The sequence below is a fragment of the Chironomus tepperi genome, unplaced genomic scaffold (assembly GCF_022539635.2).
Source record: "Chironomus tepperi strain 1889 unplaced genomic scaffold, CSIRO-AGI_Ctep_v1 contig_11, whole genome shotgun sequence".
Taxonomy (NCBI): domain Eukaryota; kingdom Metazoa; phylum Arthropoda; class Insecta; order Diptera; family Chironomidae; genus Chironomus; species Chironomus tepperi.
Window position 1 is genome coordinate 1,372,601 of NW_027226133.1, and position 17,858 is coordinate 1,390,458.

The 17,858-nt window shown below is 34.5% G+C and overlaps 6 protein-coding genes across 6 annotated transcripts in view; 4 read left to right on the top strand and 2 right to left on the bottom strand.

The window, feature by feature from the left end:
• Positions 1-28: 28 nt before the first annotated feature.
• On the top strand, positions 29-2,150 carry LOC139087071 (monocarboxylate transporter 12-like). Its single transcript, XM_070635770.1, has 3 exons — positions 29-932; positions 1,256-1,617; positions 1,674-2,150. The coding sequence occupies exons 1-3, from the start codon at positions 479-481 to the stop codon at positions 2,148-2,150; spliced, it is 1,293 nt and encodes a 430-aa protein (XP_070491871.1). The 5' UTR covers positions 29-478.
• Positions 2,090-3,478, bottom strand: LOC139087378 (WD repeat-containing protein 89). Its single transcript, XM_070636174.1, has 2 exons — positions 3,010-3,478; positions 2,090-2,945 (listed from the first exon to the last, which is right to left on the bottom strand). The coding sequence occupies exons 1-2, from the start codon at positions 3,407-3,409 to the stop codon at positions 2,167-2,169; spliced, it is 1,179 nt and encodes a 392-aa protein (XP_070492275.1). The 5' UTR covers positions 3,410-3,478; the 3' UTR covers positions 2,090-2,166.
• A 100-nt stretch (positions 3,479-3,578) lies between these two features.
• On the top strand, positions 3,579-5,140 carry LOC139087274 (isovaleryl-CoA dehydrogenase, mitochondrial-like). The gene is made up of 3 exons (XM_070636049.1): positions 3,579-3,746; positions 3,814-3,967; positions 4,030-5,140. The coding sequence occupies exons 1-3, from the start codon at positions 3,627-3,629 to the stop codon at positions 4,998-5,000; spliced, it is 1,245 nt and encodes a 414-aa protein (XP_070492150.1). The 5' UTR covers positions 3,579-3,626; the 3' UTR covers positions 5,001-5,140.
• Positions 5,141-5,341: 201 nt separating this feature from the next.
• On the top strand, positions 5,342-10,650 carry Oseg2 (intraflagellar transport protein Oseg2). The gene is made up of 2 exons (XM_070635778.1): positions 5,342-5,380; positions 5,442-10,650. The coding sequence occupies exons 1-2, from the start codon at positions 5,342-5,344 to the stop codon at positions 10,632-10,634; spliced, it is 5,232 nt and encodes a 1,743-aa protein (XP_070491879.1). The 3' UTR covers positions 10,635-10,650.
• A 124-nt stretch (positions 10,651-10,774) lies between these two features.
• LOC139087285 (regulation of nuclear pre-mRNA domain-containing protein 1B) lies at positions 10,775-12,427 on the bottom strand. The gene is made up of 3 exons (XM_070636059.1): positions 12,036-12,427; positions 11,147-11,979; positions 10,775-11,079 (listed from the first exon to the last, which is right to left on the bottom strand). Exons 1-3 carry the CDS (start codon positions 12,184-12,186, stop codon positions 10,921-10,923), a joined length of 1,143 nt encoding a protein of 380 aa, XP_070492160.1. The 5' UTR covers positions 12,187-12,427; the 3' UTR covers positions 10,775-10,920.
• A 2,284-nt stretch (positions 12,428-14,711) lies between these two features.
• Positions 14,712-17,858, top strand: part of tfc (triforce) — a 71,313-nt gene continuing 68,166 nt past the window's right edge. The window contains exon 1 of the mRNA XM_070636526.1: positions 14,712-15,247. Within this exon, the coding sequence (XP_070492627.1) occupies positions 15,169-15,247 (79 nt within the window). The 5' untranslated portion in view covers positions 14,712-15,168. The remainder of the gene's footprint in view (positions 15,248-17,858) is intronic.

Here is a 17,858-nt window from a genome sequence, read left to right on the forward strand (position 1 = left end):
AAAAAAAATACGTACGTAAAACGTAAGGATTATTTGTAACAAAATACGCACGTAAAACGTAAGGATTCTACGTACGTAAAACATAAGGATCGTCAATTTTGAAACTTACAGTTAATTTGGGTATTATTCTAGTTAATACATATTTCTCATGTCTATCAATAAGAGATCCCCGTTACGTCACTAAATCAATTAGTTGTATGCATCATTTAATTTTATGAGATAATAGTCGATGATTTTTCTATTAATTGTTTACAAATTACACACATGTAGCTGATAAGTAAGTCTAGGGATTGAAAGAAGTAATTATTCATATTGCTTACTGCTACTGCACATCGTTATTTGTGTTGATTGAATGTTTTGTTATGCCTAGTCCTAGAAAACTATCAGCATTCAATTGATCATCAATTTACAATCTCCTGCAGTCATTATCAATCGATCGACAGATTCAAGTACGCAATAGACATTAGAAATAATTTTAATGGCAATATCAAGAGTAGTTTTAGAACCTCCGAATTCGGGTTATGGATGGATTGTGGTCCTTGGTGCATTGCTAATTAATATGGTCACTAAAGCTTTCAACTCAGTTTTTTCACTGCTTTATGGGCCATTTTTTAGTTCCATAAATATCGCACAATCTGAAATTTCACTTGTGATGAATTTATCGACCTTCTTCGGAAGTCTAGCATCAATTTTTACTGGTGCTATTTTGAAGTCTTTTACGGTTCGACAAGTTGCAGTGACTGGATGTTTTCTAATTAGTATTGGAATGATATTAAGCTCATTTACGGTGTCTGCATACCAAACAATTCTTACATACAGCTTAATAGGTGGCTTTGGATTTGGATTGCTGGTTAATACGTCACTTGTTGCTGTTGCATCATATTTCACGACCAATAAGAAGAGGGCTGTTAGTCTTTCGTTGACAGGAACAGGTAAGCTTAGAATTGATGGATATTAGGTTTAGGATGCCATTTGATCTGGTGCTGTGGTCAAGCGACACACTCTGTTGGCACATTTTGACGTCATCAAGGCACTGGAAGTCTATATTGTGGCTTGACCTCAATCTTTAAAGAGCAAAAGGTATCAGAACCTATCCCTGACCCTAGAAATACATAACAATCCTTCAATTAAGAAGGTAGGAATGCTTCAAAAATTTTAAGTGACTTGACTTTCCAATAACAATTTATGCTTAATCACAAAGCAAATGAACTCAATCTGAATCATTCTAACCAAAACAACTTCCATTTCTCATCAGGAATCGGACAAATATTACTTCCACAAATTGTTCATTATTTGAACAGTCATTATACTACAAATGAGTCTATAATGATAATGGGAGGCTTGATGCTGAATGGAGTAATCGGAGCACTTTTATTTCAGCCTGTTGAAAAGCATTTGAAACGTAGAACGATAGATGAGACTCAGTCATTGACATCCATGTCTATTGACATTCCACATCCCGTAAATGAAGACAATTTATCGTTTTGGAGAAAGTTTATTAACACAATGGACTTGGGATTGTTGGAGGATTCACGATTCATTATTTTGAATTTTGTTTTGGCATGCTCGTATGCAGTTGCTAGTGACTTCAACTTGATACTTACCTTTTTCTTGCATGTAAGTGATTCATGCTTATTTATTGACAATTTAATTAATTACCTGTCCATTTATAGACCAAAATGACAGAAACTCAAACTACAACGTGCTTATCAGTGTTGGCAACCTTCGATTTAATATCCAGACTTACATTCCACTTCATCACTGACTACACAAGCCTTTCAAGTCGACAAATTCTTGTGATTGGTGTCTTTTGTCTTGGAATACTCAAAACAACGATTACGTTCCTAACAACATATGAGTCAATACTATTTACACTTTCTATTTATGGATATTTCCGTGCTATTGTGTTTGTGAATCAGATTCTTGTGCTGTCCGAGCATTGCACGAAATATTATCCGAGACGGTTTGCTGGGGCTTTAGGATTAAATATGGCATTTACTGGAATATCGACTTTATTTTTCGGGCAACTTTTTGGAATATTTAGAAATTATATTAGTGACTTTTCATATAGCTTTTATTTAGAAGACACTTTTGTCATATCCATAATGTCCATTTGGTTTATTGAATATTTATATCATTTAAAAAATTAAAATAAACTTTATGGCCTTAATATGGATTGGCTTTCTTTTTCATCTTCTTCTTAATTGAAGATTCTTCCTTCAATTGTTTTGAGGAATTACCATTATCGCTAGATATTCCTTCCTTCCAGATTGATATGATTGCTCCTTCCCCAAATGTTAAATACACGTTATCTTTCTCATTGTACAAGCTTGCTCTAATGATTTGATTATTTCCAGTGATATTGGCAAGTGGATCTAATGACTTTTCATTGAACTTTATACTCCTGATGCATTCTCCTTTGTTGTAATTTGAGGTAGCGACAAACATCATTTCAGAGCCTATATTATGACAATCAACAATATGACAGTCCATAACTGACTTTCTTTTCATCGTTTCTGTGATTTCGGATCTTTCCCACTTCTTTAACAAATCCTGACTAGTGATATCGTAAAGATGTAAGTCATTGGTGTTTGTTATGCATGATAATTTGTTTTCTTGATGCCATTTAAGCTTGTTAACTGAATCACATGTATTAAGTGAGTGTAAAAGAGCATCTTCTTCGCCTTCCTGTTTACAGTCAAAAATATTGATCAAGCCATCAGTGCTCCCGCTTGCCAAAGTATCTGGTTCTGTTGGATGGAACTTGACGTCTGTTATCTCTTCCTGATGTGATTCAAAAAATCCACCCATAAGACGTCGCTCTTGAATATCAAAGAAAAGCAAATAAACTTCATGATTTATTTCATCTGTTCCGGCACATATGAGACGATCGTTCGAATTGACATCGAAGCAATTGACTGGCTTGACTACAACTTCTGTATCATCTGTAATAAAATTTATTTTCTGGTTTAATTAATAACATTTAATAAGAAAATTGATCTAAGTTACCTTCAAAAGTGAAAACTTTCTTAAATGACCGTAAATCATACATGTGAATTTCGCCGGCAATAGTCGATGCCATCACTAAATTTGGATCATTGTTGAAAAATTTGACACCAGAGACAGGATGAGTAAACTGTCCAAATTCATTCTTGCCAATATATTTGCTGAGTCCTGTGGATGTCATATCGTAAACCTGCATCTCATTTCCAATTCCGATTGCAATCTTTGAGAAATCATTGCTGCTTGTGGCGTGTGTAATGTATTTCTTCTTCAAAGTGGCACATTCTTGGTAGTCAATAAAGAATTTTTGTCTAAAAACTTCCTGTATGTTGGATATTGTGTCGGAGTCTTCAATTGGATCTTCCTCCTGCTCACTATCAATAGTTACGTCAAAATCCAAAGACATCTTTCTTAGTTGAACTGCAAATTTTATTTGAAGCCTGTCGACTTTAATCAGAAGCACGTTGTTTACAAACAGTTTTTGCGATTCGCAAATTTCAAATTTTAAAAATTCAAACTCAAAAAATACGTTACATAAAATGAGAAAGATTTTTATTATCAGCATAAATTATAATCATTATCATCATTATAGTTAAAGACTAAGGTACAACATTTAAAAAATTATGTTAAGAACAACTTTAAACTTGCTGAAAAATGGCAGTATCAAATCAATTAGTGTTCGTTCAATGACACACTATCCAATTGACGATGCATTCTTTGGATTAACTGAGGAACAAAGTGCTGTAAAGTATATTTGAATTTTAATAAGCCTTACGGATTAAAAACAAAAACAAATTCTTATCTATTTAGCTTCGTCAAACGGCATTCAACTTTGCCCAAAAAGAATTAGCTCCATTTGCTCAAGAAATTGACAAAAATAATGAATTTAAGGACTTGAGGAACTTTTGGAAGAAGCTAGGGTCAATGGGGTTCTTGGGTATCACAGCATCCCCTAAATATGGCGGTAAAATTAATCATTTTTCAGGACTTTTTAAGTGATGGACAATGAAAAATTTTCATTTTCAGGCACTGGAGGTACCTACTTGGATCACGTTTTGATTATTGAGGAACTAGCACGTGCAAGTCTTTCAATTTCTCTATCCTATGGTGCACATTCAAATTTATGCGTGAACCAAATTACCAGACATGGAACTGAAGAGCAAAAGCTCAAATATCTTCCAAAACTATGTTCTGGTGAGCACATGGGCGCTCTAGCTATGTCAGAAGCTGGAAGTGGATCAGATGTTGTATCGATGAAGTTAAAAGCTGAAAAGGATGGTAATAACTACATCTTAAATGGAAATAAATTTTGGATAACAAATGGACCTGATGCTGATGTTCTCGTTGTATATGCTAAGACTGACACAAAAGTTGCACCACACAAGGGAATCAGTGCATTTATAATTGAAAAAGGCTTTGAAGGATTTAGCACAGGAAAAGTTCTTGATAAGTTAGGACATCGTGGATCTAATACAGGAGAATTAATATTCCAAGACTGTAAAGTTCCAGCTGAAAATATGCTTGGTAAAGCTGGGCATGGTGTGTATGTATTAATGAGTGGATTAGATCTCGAAAGAGCTGTTCTTGCTGCTAATTCTTCAGGCTTAATGCAAGCAGCTATCGATGTCGCTTTCGCTTATGCTCATCAAAGGAAGCAATTTGGTGTAAATATTGGAGAATTTCAATTACTTCAAGGAAAGATGGCTGATATGTACACAACATTAAACACATTCAGAAGCTACTTGTATAATGTAGCTCGAGCATGTGATGCAGGCAAGCAAAATCCAAAAGATTGTGCTGGTGTGATTTTATATGGAGCAGAAAAGGGACAAAAAGTAGCTTTAGATGCTATTCAAATTTTGGGTGGAAACGGGTACATTAATGACTATCCAACAGGTAGATTCTTAAGAGATGCCATGTTAGGTACAATTGGTGCAGGAACTAGTGAAATAAGGAGATTAGTTATAGGACGAGAAATTAACAAAGAATATAAATAATCATACTGACAAAGCATGCCATACTCAAATAATTAAGATATACATTCCTATAAGACATTGCATGTCTATGTTGACTGCTGTATATAAATTTCAAGGTTGAGGGAATAAACCTTTGTTATCAAACAAACTGTTGAATATCACTTGTTGCATTTATGTTTTAGTTTTGTTTATTGTATCGCCACATTTTTGCCGCTACACAACAGTTGTCATAGCGACGACATTTTTTCTCACTTCTATGGTAACGTTAATGATCCAAAACAAAAGCAGATACAGTCTATTCATAGAAGAGATTTATTTTTAATTTAATGTGAAATTAATTGAGAAAATCGAGACATAAAAAGATGCAGTTAAAGTATCTAAAGACAGCACTCGAGCCTCAAGTAAGTAATTATGATTTAATTAAATCTTTCCGCTTTATTAAGTCTCAATTTACCATAAAAGGATCACTTGAGTCGTATTGCTGGATTATCATGGTCACCGAATTGTCAAAAATTAGCTGTAGCTACAGCAGATCGAACTGTATTGCTTTTTGATGACAATGGAGAAAGGAAAGATAAATTCTCAACAAAACCAGGAGATCCATCAGCCAGTCGTGGATCTTATGTAATTCGAGGAATTGCATTTAGTCCCGATTCAACGAAACTAGCTGTCGCCCAGAGTGACAACATTGTTTATGTCTATAAACTTGGCGATAATTGGAATGACAAGAAAGTAATTTGTAATAAATTTGTTCAGCAATCAGCAGTTGCATGTATGATATGGCTATCATCTGGAATGATAATTGCTGGCTTAGAAGACGGAAGAGTTCGAGCACTACATTGTAAAAATAACAAGTCTCAAAATTTATATGGAACTGAATCAATGGCAATAACATTAGCATCTAATTCTCGAGGTACAGGTGTGATTTCAGGACATGACGATGGATCAGTCATAAGATTTTATATTGTTGAAGAGAATTCAGAACCATCAGGTCGATTATTTCAACATTCTGTTCCACCTGCAGCACTTGCATGGAGTTCCAGTGGAACAATTATTGCAGCTGGTTGTGATAAGAAAGTCAATTTTTATGACTGGCAAGGACGTCTGCAAAGATCATTTGATTATTCACGGGATGATAATGAACGTGAATTTATGATTGCAACATGCAGTCCAAATGGTCAGAGTGTAGCTGTCGGAAGCTTTGATCGTATCAGAGTCTACACATACAGTCCACGTCAAAATTCATGGAGTGAAGCTTTATCGAAGGAAATTGCTAATTTGTATTCAATAACTGCACTTTCCTGGAGAAAAGATGGTGCGAGATTATCAGTTGGAACTGTCTGTGGTGGAGTCTTTTATTTCGAAAGTGTCATTAAGAGAACAATATGGCAAGATAAGTTTGAAATTACTTTCGTAGCACCTAGTCAAGTCTTGCTGAAATCACTTCAAGAACCATCAAATTCCATGATTGTTGAGTCACAGTCAGGTTTGGAGATTGATGATGTCCGCATTATGGGTAAAGACAACTTTCTAGTCGCTAGAACTGATGAATCCTTAATACTTTGTGACCTAACTCGATCACTAACTAGTGAAGTTCCGTGGATAGCAACTGGTCGTCATGAACGATTCTACTTTGAGAATCCAAATGTTTGTCTAATCTTCAATGCTGGAGAGCTGTCTTTAGTTGAATACGGTGATAGCTTCATATTAGGTTCCGTTCGTACAGAATTTGTTAATCCCCATCTAATATCAGTTCGATTGAATGAACGAGGAAATTCTACGAATAATAAGAAGCTAGCATATCTCCTCGACATGAAAACGATTTGCGTCGTCGACTTGATCATGCAAACAGTCATCACGCAAATATCTCATGACTCAAAACTAGATTGGCTTGAATTGAGTGAGACAGCTCACAAACTCTTATTTCGGGATAAGAAAATGAGGTTAATTGTTGTGGATATACAGTCAGGAAGGAAGCAAACTCTCTTAAGTAAAGTACAATTTGTGCAATGGGTTAGCAAAAGTGACGTTGTGATTGCTCAAACTGATAGCAATTTAGCAGTATGGTATAATATTGATCTACCAGAACATGTAACAATCATGACTGTACGAGGTGATGTCTTTGATGTTGTCAGGGAAGATGGCAAAACAGAAGTACACACTAAGGAAGGCGCAACTGAACATGTGTATCCTTTAGATGAAGGACTTGTTGAGTTTGGAACGGCATTAAATGACGGAGATTTTGGACGTGCTGTAACTTATCTTGAAACTCTTGGTGATAAGCCAGCAGCAAAAGCAATGTGGCATAACTTAGCAAATATTGCCTTAATTCAACAGAATCTTCGTGTAGCACATCGATGCTTTGCAGCACTATCTAATGCATCCAAAACTTATTATCTCTATGAAACCATAAAGATTGGTGAACGATATGCTGAATCCACAGGACAATCTGAAGTTCAATGTCCAGAAGTTCGTGCCAGATTAGCATTATTAAGTGGTGATTTACGAGCTGCTGAGAGAATTTATATTGATCAAGGTGATATTGAGTCGGCACTTCAAATGTACATCAAATTACGTCGTTGGGATGATGCAATAAAATTAGCAGAACGTCGTGGATATCCAGGCGTTTACGATTTAAGAGAAAAACAAATGGCTTATTTACTCGCAACAAATCAAGAAGAAAAGGCCGGTGAAGTCTTAGAGGAACGTGGTGAGAAAGATAAAGCATTGACGTTGTACATGAAGGCTAATAAGCCAGGTAAAGCAGCACGACTAGCTCTGAAAACGCCATCGTTGCTTCAAAATGAAGATTTAGTTTCGAGAATAATTTCTCTTCTCGTTCGTGCTGAACTTTTTGAACTGGCAGGTGACTTGGCACATAAGACTAATCAGCTTGATTTGGCAACAAAGTTTTATAAGAAAGGCAATGCATTCTCGCGTGCTATTGAAATCGCACGAGTTGTAGCACCTGATGACGTCACATCACTGGAAGAGGAATGGGGTGATCATCTTGTGTCCAAAAGGCAATTGGATGCGTCCATTAATCATTATATCGAGGCTGGTTGCACATTGAAGGCACTTGATGCAGCTATGGGTGCAAAACAATACAGGAAGTCAGTTCAAATTATGAAAGTTCTTGATGAACCAGAAGAGATTAAGAAATATGCAATGGAACTAGCTGAATATTTGTCAAGCATTGGTGACATTGAAACTGCTGAGGATATCCTTGTTCGAGCTGAGATGTACACAGAAGCAATTGAGTTGCTTAACAAGCACAACAAATGGGAAAAATCATTTGACATTGCTGAACAATATTTGGAAGGAGATGAAATTTCGCGACTTTTTGGTGATGTTGCAAGGAAATTGGAAGAAGATAAGAAGTTCAGAGATGCTGAGAAGGTCTACATTACTATGAGTCAACCAGATAAAGCAATTGAGATGTATAAAAACGTTGAAATGTACGACGCAATGATTCGACTTGTCGAAAGATATCATAAGGAACATTTGGAAGCAACACATCTTCAGTTGGCACGTCAATTAGAGGAAAAAGGAAGGCTGAAGAACGCAGAAGTTCACTTTGTCGCTGCTGGAGATTGGAAATCAGCAGTTCATGCTTATTGCTCAGCAGGAAAATTTGAGGAAGCGTTCCGTGTCTCAAAACAGAAAGGAAGTGACGGTGCTTCAAACCAAGTTGCTTATATGTGGGCAAAGTCACTGCCATCAGTTGATGGTGCTGCGAGACTTCTTACAAAAATGGGACTAGTCGATACATCCATAACTTTTGCTTGTGATTCTGGTCAGTTTGACTTCGCACTTGATTTATGTAAAGCAACTGGTAAAGCTGCAGATGATGTACATTACAAGATTGCATTGTCATTTGAGGATGAAGGGAAGTTCGGAGAAGCTGAAGCTGAATTTTTATTAGCAAACAAGCCAAGAGAAGCAATAATGATGCATGTTCATGGTGGAGACTGGAAATCAGCATTGAAAGTAGCTGAAAAGTATGTCCCAGAAGCAGTCAATGAGGTTTTGATAAATCAAGCTGGTGCTGCTTTAGAAGCGAGAAATTATCATGAATATGAAGCACTTCTGATTCGTGCAGAACGACCTGACTTGATAATTAATCATTATAAGGAATACAACATGTGGCATGAAGCTATTAGAATTGCCGAGGAGTATTTGCCACAAGAAGTAGCTGAACTAAAGCGTATGCAGATCCGATCAAATCGTGGTTCCGCATCTGGAGATTCTCGTAGCTTATTGCAACAAGCATCAGAATATGCACGAAATGAAGACTTTAAGAAAGCTGCTGAATGTCTCTTGCAAATTAATCAAACAAATGCTGAAGAACAGTCAGTCGAGCGTGCCTTGATCCGTGCTGCAGAAATTTGCAATCAGTTTTTGGAAGGAGAAGAAGCTGTCGAAATTGCAAAAGAACTTGGACCAAGATTAATGGATATAAATCTGATTGGTCCAGCAGCTCAGCTTTATTTGGCAGCAGAACTGCCTAAAGAAGCTGTTGATGTATTTATACAGTCTGACAATTGGAGCAAGGCTAGACGATTGGCTAAGGAGATCGACCCAACATTGTTAAGCTACGTCGAATCTCAACAAAAATTCAAATTAAAGCATCAAGGAAATGTCGAACAGCTTGCGGACATAGATATTGTTAGTGCACTAGATTTACTAGCTGAACAGCAGCAATGGACGAGATGTATTGAGAAGGCAAAGCAACACGGTGGACAAATATTGCAAAAGTATCTAGCACAATATGCAGCTCAATTAATACGAGATAGTGAGGCACCAGCGGCATTAAACTTATATTTACAGTATGGAGCACCGGCATTGACACAAAATTATACAGTTTATCATCGAATCGCTACAGAATGTTTTGGACTGCGAGAACCTGAAGGCTTAAATTTATGGAAAGACTTGAGAAACTTTTTATTCCAAGTTGTAAAGGCAATAAAGGCAAGTGACACACCAGACACAAGCAATGCTGTTGATAAATTTGAGCATTTATTGATGATTGCTCACTTTTATGCTGTCAGAGCTGCATGTAGACAAGTGTCAGCCTTACAAAACATAGGTTTGAAGATTTCAGTAGCACTTTTGAGGTATACAGACGTCATTCCATGTGATAAAGGATTTTATGAAGCAGGAATGGATTTAAGACAAGTTGGAAGAGAATCAGAAGCATTTGTCATGTTAAATCATTATTTAGACATTTGTGAAGCTATTGAAGAAGGATCTGGAGATTTAGTAGATCACACAGATTTGGGATCAACTGATTTTCCAAGTTCCGTTCCTATTCCTGAGTCAATGCATTTAAAACATGAAATGAAACTGCATGAAGAAATTCGCGATTGGGTTTTAGCAATAAGCATGGATCAACAGGTGGATCAAGCTTTACCTGTTGATGATCGAAATCTTTATGAATCAAGCTTAGGTATGGGCGATTCTGTATGTCTTATTTCATCATATCCAGTTCTAGGACGTCAACCAATAACTTTTCAACGTTCCTCAAACTTATGTAATCGTGATGCATACAGCAAGTTGACAGTTTCGGCAAAAATGTCACCACACACTGATGTGCCTGAAATTATTGAATTTTTAGAGCAATGGCAAGGACCTGCAAATTTCTTGTCAACATAAATGTTGAGAATTTCAGTCCAAAACTGATGAAGTTCAAACTTTGAACTTTCATTCAAATTTTGAATTTCCGTTACTTTTTGAATTCTGAATATCCGTTAGTTCTTTTCCCTAAATATCAATTCCAACAATAAAACATCACATTTTCACTTGATTAGAGTTCTTTAATATCAATAATCTTTTTACATGTTAAACTTAAATTATACGTCCTTTTGTGTACATCACATCCAAAAAATTATTTGCATCAAACTTTTTGTGAATTAAACATGTACACGATTTCAAATAAAAACTAATGATGCACATTAAATAAGTCAGCAGCTGATGGTAATGATGCGAAATTTCCAGTAAAATCGGGTAGATTCGCAAATGAAATGTCAGGCAATTTTGCCAAATGATTCTTAATTTCACTTTGGACTTCTTTGACTTTGTCGAGCTTTGCTGTGTATTCCTGTATGGAAATAAATTTATGTATTTAGAGACATAGACAAATAAAATGACAAAAGTTTATCACAAACCTCAAGTCTTTGTTCAGCTTGTGCCAACAGCTCTTGTTGCTCTTTCTGAAAATCTTTCAGCATAACTGTAAGCTTATTTCTTTCATTCATTTCAGCCGCTAATCTCGAATTGTAATCCTTCAATAGCTGAACAGCCTCATTCACTTTTATATGCAACGATGCAGCAGCTTCTTTATCTTCTAGTTTACTGAGAGCATCTAAACTACTAACTTCTGGTGGTAAACGAGTGATTTTTTCTCTTGTTGCTGCATCACTTGATGCTGCTTCCTCTAAACTTTCGAGCATTTTAATAAGTTCTTCTGGTTCTGGTGGATCTCCAACAGGCTGTTGTGTAGGCGATAATGTGACATGCTTCTCTCCATTTACTTCTAATATTTTTGCTTTTGATGGTGTTGGTACCTTTGAACTTCTTTTACTATCACTTCCATTTGAGGTATTTGGTGTAAGTTCATCAGTAGCCTTACGTTTGCGTGATGCCGATTCTTCTTTTGGCTTATCATTTGATGATCCAGAATTTTTTACACTTGAAGAACCAGAACTTTTTACACTCGATGATCCAGAACTTTTAACACTTGAAGAAGATCCAGTAACTCGAAGATTTGAAGAATATTCTTTAATTTTTGCTGAATCATAAACTCCACGTTCACCCCAAATATTCAGAATTCTAGTAAGACTATTAAATGTTTTATCATCTGAGCATTTATGGGATATATCTTTGAATGCTTTCGGCAAAATTGTTGCAAAACTATTTCCAAATTCTGGACCTTTCTTTTTCGAATTCTGTATGACATCATTTGCTAAATACATAAATACCAGCTTACGATTTGATGGAGCTGAAAGATTTTAGATATTAGATAAGCACAATATAGTGTAATTAAGTATAATTTACCTTTTGAAAGTTCCTTCATCCAAATTGAAACAATTTTTTCATTATGTTTCCTATGATGAATAAGCCATAGTGACAGTGTCTGAATTGATTGTGAACTTGTATTTAAGTCACCTAATTTTTTAATCAATGCACTTTCTGTGAATGCACTCATATTTGCGTAATTTTTAATATTTTTCCATAACCAATTTAAATTTTCACTTGTTTACTTTTCTATTTCGCGTTAATTTCACTATAAAATGTAGTTCACTAACACTGTTTTGATGATATTTGCTTGTGATGATGTCAGTCCTGTCACTTTCTATCAATTAGTGCTATTAATTCTCCTTAATTATTTAGTAAATTGGTTTTTTTCGACTTTTTTGTTCCTCAATTTTTCTATTAGCTCTGAAACCCGTTAATTTTCAATGCTGGAACGTTTTTGAATTTTTTATGACCGTTTATTTTTTTTCAAACTTGTAATGATGCAATGCAGAGATGCACAACTTTCAAACTATACAAAAAATAGATTGAAAAATCCTTTTTATACGCAAATAAGTTTCAGAACAATAGTAGTTATTACCTGGTATTAGGTATTATTTTTATAAACTGTTATGTGAGATTTGAAAACCGTTCAACAGTTTTAATGTAAACAATTGTATGGTTTCAAGTAAAGTTTCAATGTTTTGAATGATGTTTGTAAACAAACTACCTAAATTTCACAAAACATAACTCAGGTAATGAGCTGTGCATTTCTCATTGACTGATAGATCATAAAGTTAATTTATCAAACACTTTGCAAACTCCAAAATTAATGATCAAATCATTATAATTACCAACATTCCATATTAATCAAGTGTAACCAGAAAGATATTTTTATCTCTCTCCTTTCAATTCCATTTCCCCATTTAATTCCTATCGGCCTAACATTTATTGCTGTCCGTTAAATAATCATATTAAAAATTAAAAATCTTGTAAACAACATTTTTTTGTCACACATATAATGAACGATGAAAAGAAAGTGAATTTAGATACTCGAAAATAGATACATTGCGGCTCCCAAAGATTTGAGAAAGAAGAGAAAATAACCAGTTTGCAGGTGCTCATTGATACTTTTTGCATTTCTTTTATCAATTTTGATTGTAAGCGTTATTTATAGCTCATCTTTCGTATAGGCTTGGTATGCGGTTTGGGTGGCTGGTTATGGCATAAGAAAGCACTAAAAACTGCGTCATAACAGACCGGATGGAATTCCCATCGATGAAGCTCGCTTCAAGTTTTATTGGGTGTCTTGATTTCTCTCTTGAACATCAATAGGCATTTTAATAAGCATAAAGATTACATCAATAGCTAAAGAAATGCAAATTTTTCTTTATTAATTTCACAAAAGAAAATATTATAATTCAGGCTTATATCACCAAAAAAATGAAAACAAAGATACATCTCGAATGAAAACTTTAAAGTCATCATGTTTATTGATTCCGATGTCAAAGATGATAATGACTATGACTCCGGGGTGGATGGCATCAGGATGTAGTAATTGACAATATTCATGCCATTCCATTAATAACTCGCAACTCACGAGTCCACAACAGTCTCATTGTGATTACCAAGGAAACATTTTTAAGCAATCACGTTGAAGTCATTAAGTACGGCGAGTAATTTAATAAATAACAACAAAACTGTGTTTTTGTTAACAAAATATTGTGCAATGAAATGCAACATGCATCCCTCAGTGCTTGTAGATGAGACAATAACAATCTGGTTATTTAAAATGACACACTTAACTTAAAAGCGACATAAAAGTCAAGAAGATGATGTGTAAAAGAAATAAATAGCGCAATTTTTCTTAAAAATGTCATAAACTTGATGTTTATTAGTAGAAAGAGTGGATGTGACTATGGCAGTCAAGTAGTAGGAATTGTTGCTTTGGATTTGGTTTTTCAGGTTATGTTTGGCAAAAAGACTGCTAAATTACTGGAAAATTAATGTTTTAGGGTTTGAGACTGGTGATTCTAGAGTTTAGCTTAGATCGGCATGAATCTCTTGAAGATATGAATCTGATTGTTCGATGAATTTAAAGACAAAGCTCAATGTCGAGTCGACCTTGACTTTGGAATCCGACTATTAGAACTTTAGCAAAATTTGTACCGAATTCACCTGTTTTGCCTGCATTTTTTAGTTCTAATCCGCTTCACATCATCAGGTTATGCCATATCCTGTGCCATACTTACCCAACTTTCATTGTGTTGTCAACCAATAACCAAACCCACCCAAACTGAACATCAAATCTTCCGAAACAAAAGAGAAAATCCACCAAAAACGATAATTTTTTTGCATGCATCATACATACACGCTTCGAATGACCACAAAAAAAGAGTTTATTGAAAGCCAGATACTTTAGCGCCTCGAATAAATGGAAATACACTAAAAAAAATTTCTCTCTCACATGTTGATTGTTGCAAATTTGCTTACCACAAAAATTAAATTTTATAAGCTACCACTTGCCCCGATATATGCTGCATTATTGAATCTTTTATTTCTTTCCTCATCTTGTTGATCAACTGCTAAAGCAGAAGACAAGAAAAAAAAAGCGAGCGAGAAATATCTACATAAGAAGAAATGAAAATGAAGTGAACGCAACTGCTGGTTCAGTTTATGTCCGACCTTCCAACACATTAGAACGACGTTTTTTTCGTATTTTATATATAAAATAAAATTTTCTTCTCTCAACTCTGTGTATCTCTCCCGCTTTTTATAACTTTTCGACCGTCTCATATGTTTTGTGTTTTTGTTTGCTGTTCAATCATAATCTTTTACTGTACTTCAAGCCGATATAACAGCATTGTGCGAACAAAAGTGAATTAGGAGAAATATAATAGTAAAAAAAGTAGTTATGCTTTAAGCATCGTACTCGTGTTGTGTTACCCATGCAATTTATTGTTGTTTGATTTAAGTTAAGTTATAGTAGGCTAAAAAAAGTATTTTTTTTTATTATTATTTGAAAGTAAAGCAATAAAAAAAGAAAAGAAAGTTTTGTGCACTGCATTTTTGGAATGGAATTAAGATCCTTATAAAATTGATACTAAAAAGAAAAAGAGAAAATTAAAAAAAGAAGTTAAAAGTTGAAAGTTTAATTTTGAAAGTGACAATTGCAATGGCACGTCTTCTTGTGTTCATATTGTGTGCTTCAATGGCAACAACACAACGTAATGGAAATGTTGTTAAAGAAAAAAGTAAGTAATGAATATTAGCACTTGCATCATAATTGAGTCAATTATGTTAAGCACATGCCGACCTTGTCAAACGATTATAAAATCATTGACAAGGTTTTGAGACTTCCCAAACATTCATCAAAATTGAAGGCATGGCCCTTTAATAAATTCCACATTGAATTTTATAACTCATTCATAATCGCGTGAACAAAAACGCCGGCTATTTGAGTGACTAGAAGAATAGACTTTGCGTCGATGATGGAAACACCAAATAATGGATTCATTGTAATGCTTCTGTAATAAAACTAATTTTTTTGCTGGTGTGAAAAGTGTGATAAAAACCTGTTGGTGAGCTACGCATTCTACCGTTAGTAAATGACACTTCATGTGTATGATTAATGTGCGATTTTTTTCATGGGATGACAAATACTTCTTCTTGTTTCTTACTTTTTGTGTATGGATGGCAATGTGGGAGGTATAGATATTCTTTTGTGGTTTTTAAGTTGATCTTGAATGTTTTTGGAAGAAAATTTGAGTTTTTATGAAATGCCGGCTTTTTCTCACTTTTCTTAGCTTGCTTTCTTATTATTTACCTTAGTCTTGTTTTACTGGATATAATGATTACTATTGCAACTGTTGTTGAGGTTAATTGTAATTAGGATTTCCTTTCGGATTTAATTTATTCTAAATGATGTTTATTCTTTGAAGTTCAAAAACAGGCTGAACTTTTGCATGAAAAAGGGATTTTCAACTATACACAATAAATAAAATTCAAATCACAAATGAACGTTAAGTCAATTACATCAACAATATTTGATATATCAAAGTTCACAACAACGCCGGCTCATGAATTGACCTTTAAGCCGGAAATCAATACAGCTTGATGCGTAAATGTCACGACACATACAACATTCCGTCAAAAACTAAACAGTTTGCCAACAAATTGGCTTTTTTGATTTAATGTTGCATGTAATTGAGAAGTTTCATTGACTTTATTAAAATTACATCAATTTTGGATCGAAACCATATTCTATAGAAATTCAATAAGTGCTGTGTGGGTGTAGTTAATTTGAATGTGCTGCCCACAGTAAGAGAAAAGGGACGGAGGTACACAAAAAGATGAATATTTATGTAATCAATGACATCATTTTATTCCTTATTTTATGAGAATGACATGAAGAAATTTTGATTATTTTTAAGGGGGTTGAGGTAGTAAAGTCGGTGATTTGTGGGCTATAATTTGTAGAAATGTCAAAACACTTAAGTAAGTTGACAGTCATGAGCAGTTTGAAAATTCCTTTAAATCTCTTCAAGAATACCAAAATTTCCCTAAAAAATTCAGCATCAAACTCTCTAAAGACTGCTAAGTCAACCACAGAAGCAAAAGAGCAATCACCTGTTACCTCTCATGATATAACTTTTGCATCTTATTAACCTCTTACCGCTTTACTCTCATTCATGCATTCTATACAACCTGTGATTATTAATTTTAATCGAATCTCACTGCCGTGCTTGCTTTCTTGTACAAGGAAACATTTACGAGTTTTTTAAGCATCGAACTCATAAAAACCAATTTTCGTGCAATCTCTTCATAATCTCTTGCTTCATCTTCATCCACTTTGTTATTATTCGCATTGTTATTTAAAAATGATTTTTGCAAAGGAATTTTTCTTTAAGCAATCGACCGACTGACTGACTCTCGTCTGATGATGATGATCAATTTATAAAAGAAAGAAATTAATCGGTTATAAGAGTTGCACAACAACAGCTTATGATACGACAAAAATGAATTTTTTATTTTCTTCCTCGTCTATTTTTTTTGTGACTTAAAAGCGAAAGTTTTGTGTTATAGTCGAATAATATACATAAAATAATAATAATATTTAAGAGTTGACTATGTTATGTATATTTTTTATGTCCGAAAAAGATGTTATAATGCTTAACCTTCGACACTGCTAATGCTGTTTTACAATTGAAATTTGTTTCGTGATTGCAATTAAATTAAATATTCATTTTAGGAAGTTTAATTGAAAGACTTTTTGGTGAGATTTATTGCGAAATTGTGTGATGGTGCAATTGTGATACGTTTGATTGTTATTAGCTTGTTAGACTGTCCCAAAAGGCTCTTGGTGTAGGAGGGAGCGAAAAATAGTGACTAGTGAATAGTCTGACGTGACTCTGGTGTTCGGGGCTATTCACTTAATAGATTCAGTGTAGGGGCATGTAGTGGAATTAATTTGATTTAATCATTTCATTGTTCAATTTCGAAAAAAGATTGTTATTTTGCAACGTAATAAGTAGGATTCGGCAAAGATCCGCAGTCCAGCATTTCCTTGATATTAGATGCGTAGTTTTGGGTTGTTCCTTACAGTTCAAGACTCCAGGATTTCGTTTTTTGTCTGTAGACGTGCAATTTCGGACGAATTCTAGTAATAAGTGGATTAATTAGTGCTATTCTTAGTTCAATTGAATAATTTAGTGTTATTCTTTAGTTTGATCTTTGGAACTATATTGTTCTTAAAGATATCATTGTATTATCTATACTAATTAATTCAATAATCTCAAAATTCAAATCCTTTTGTAGTTCAATAACCTCAAAATCAAAGAATTGACTGAAATTCGACAATAAATT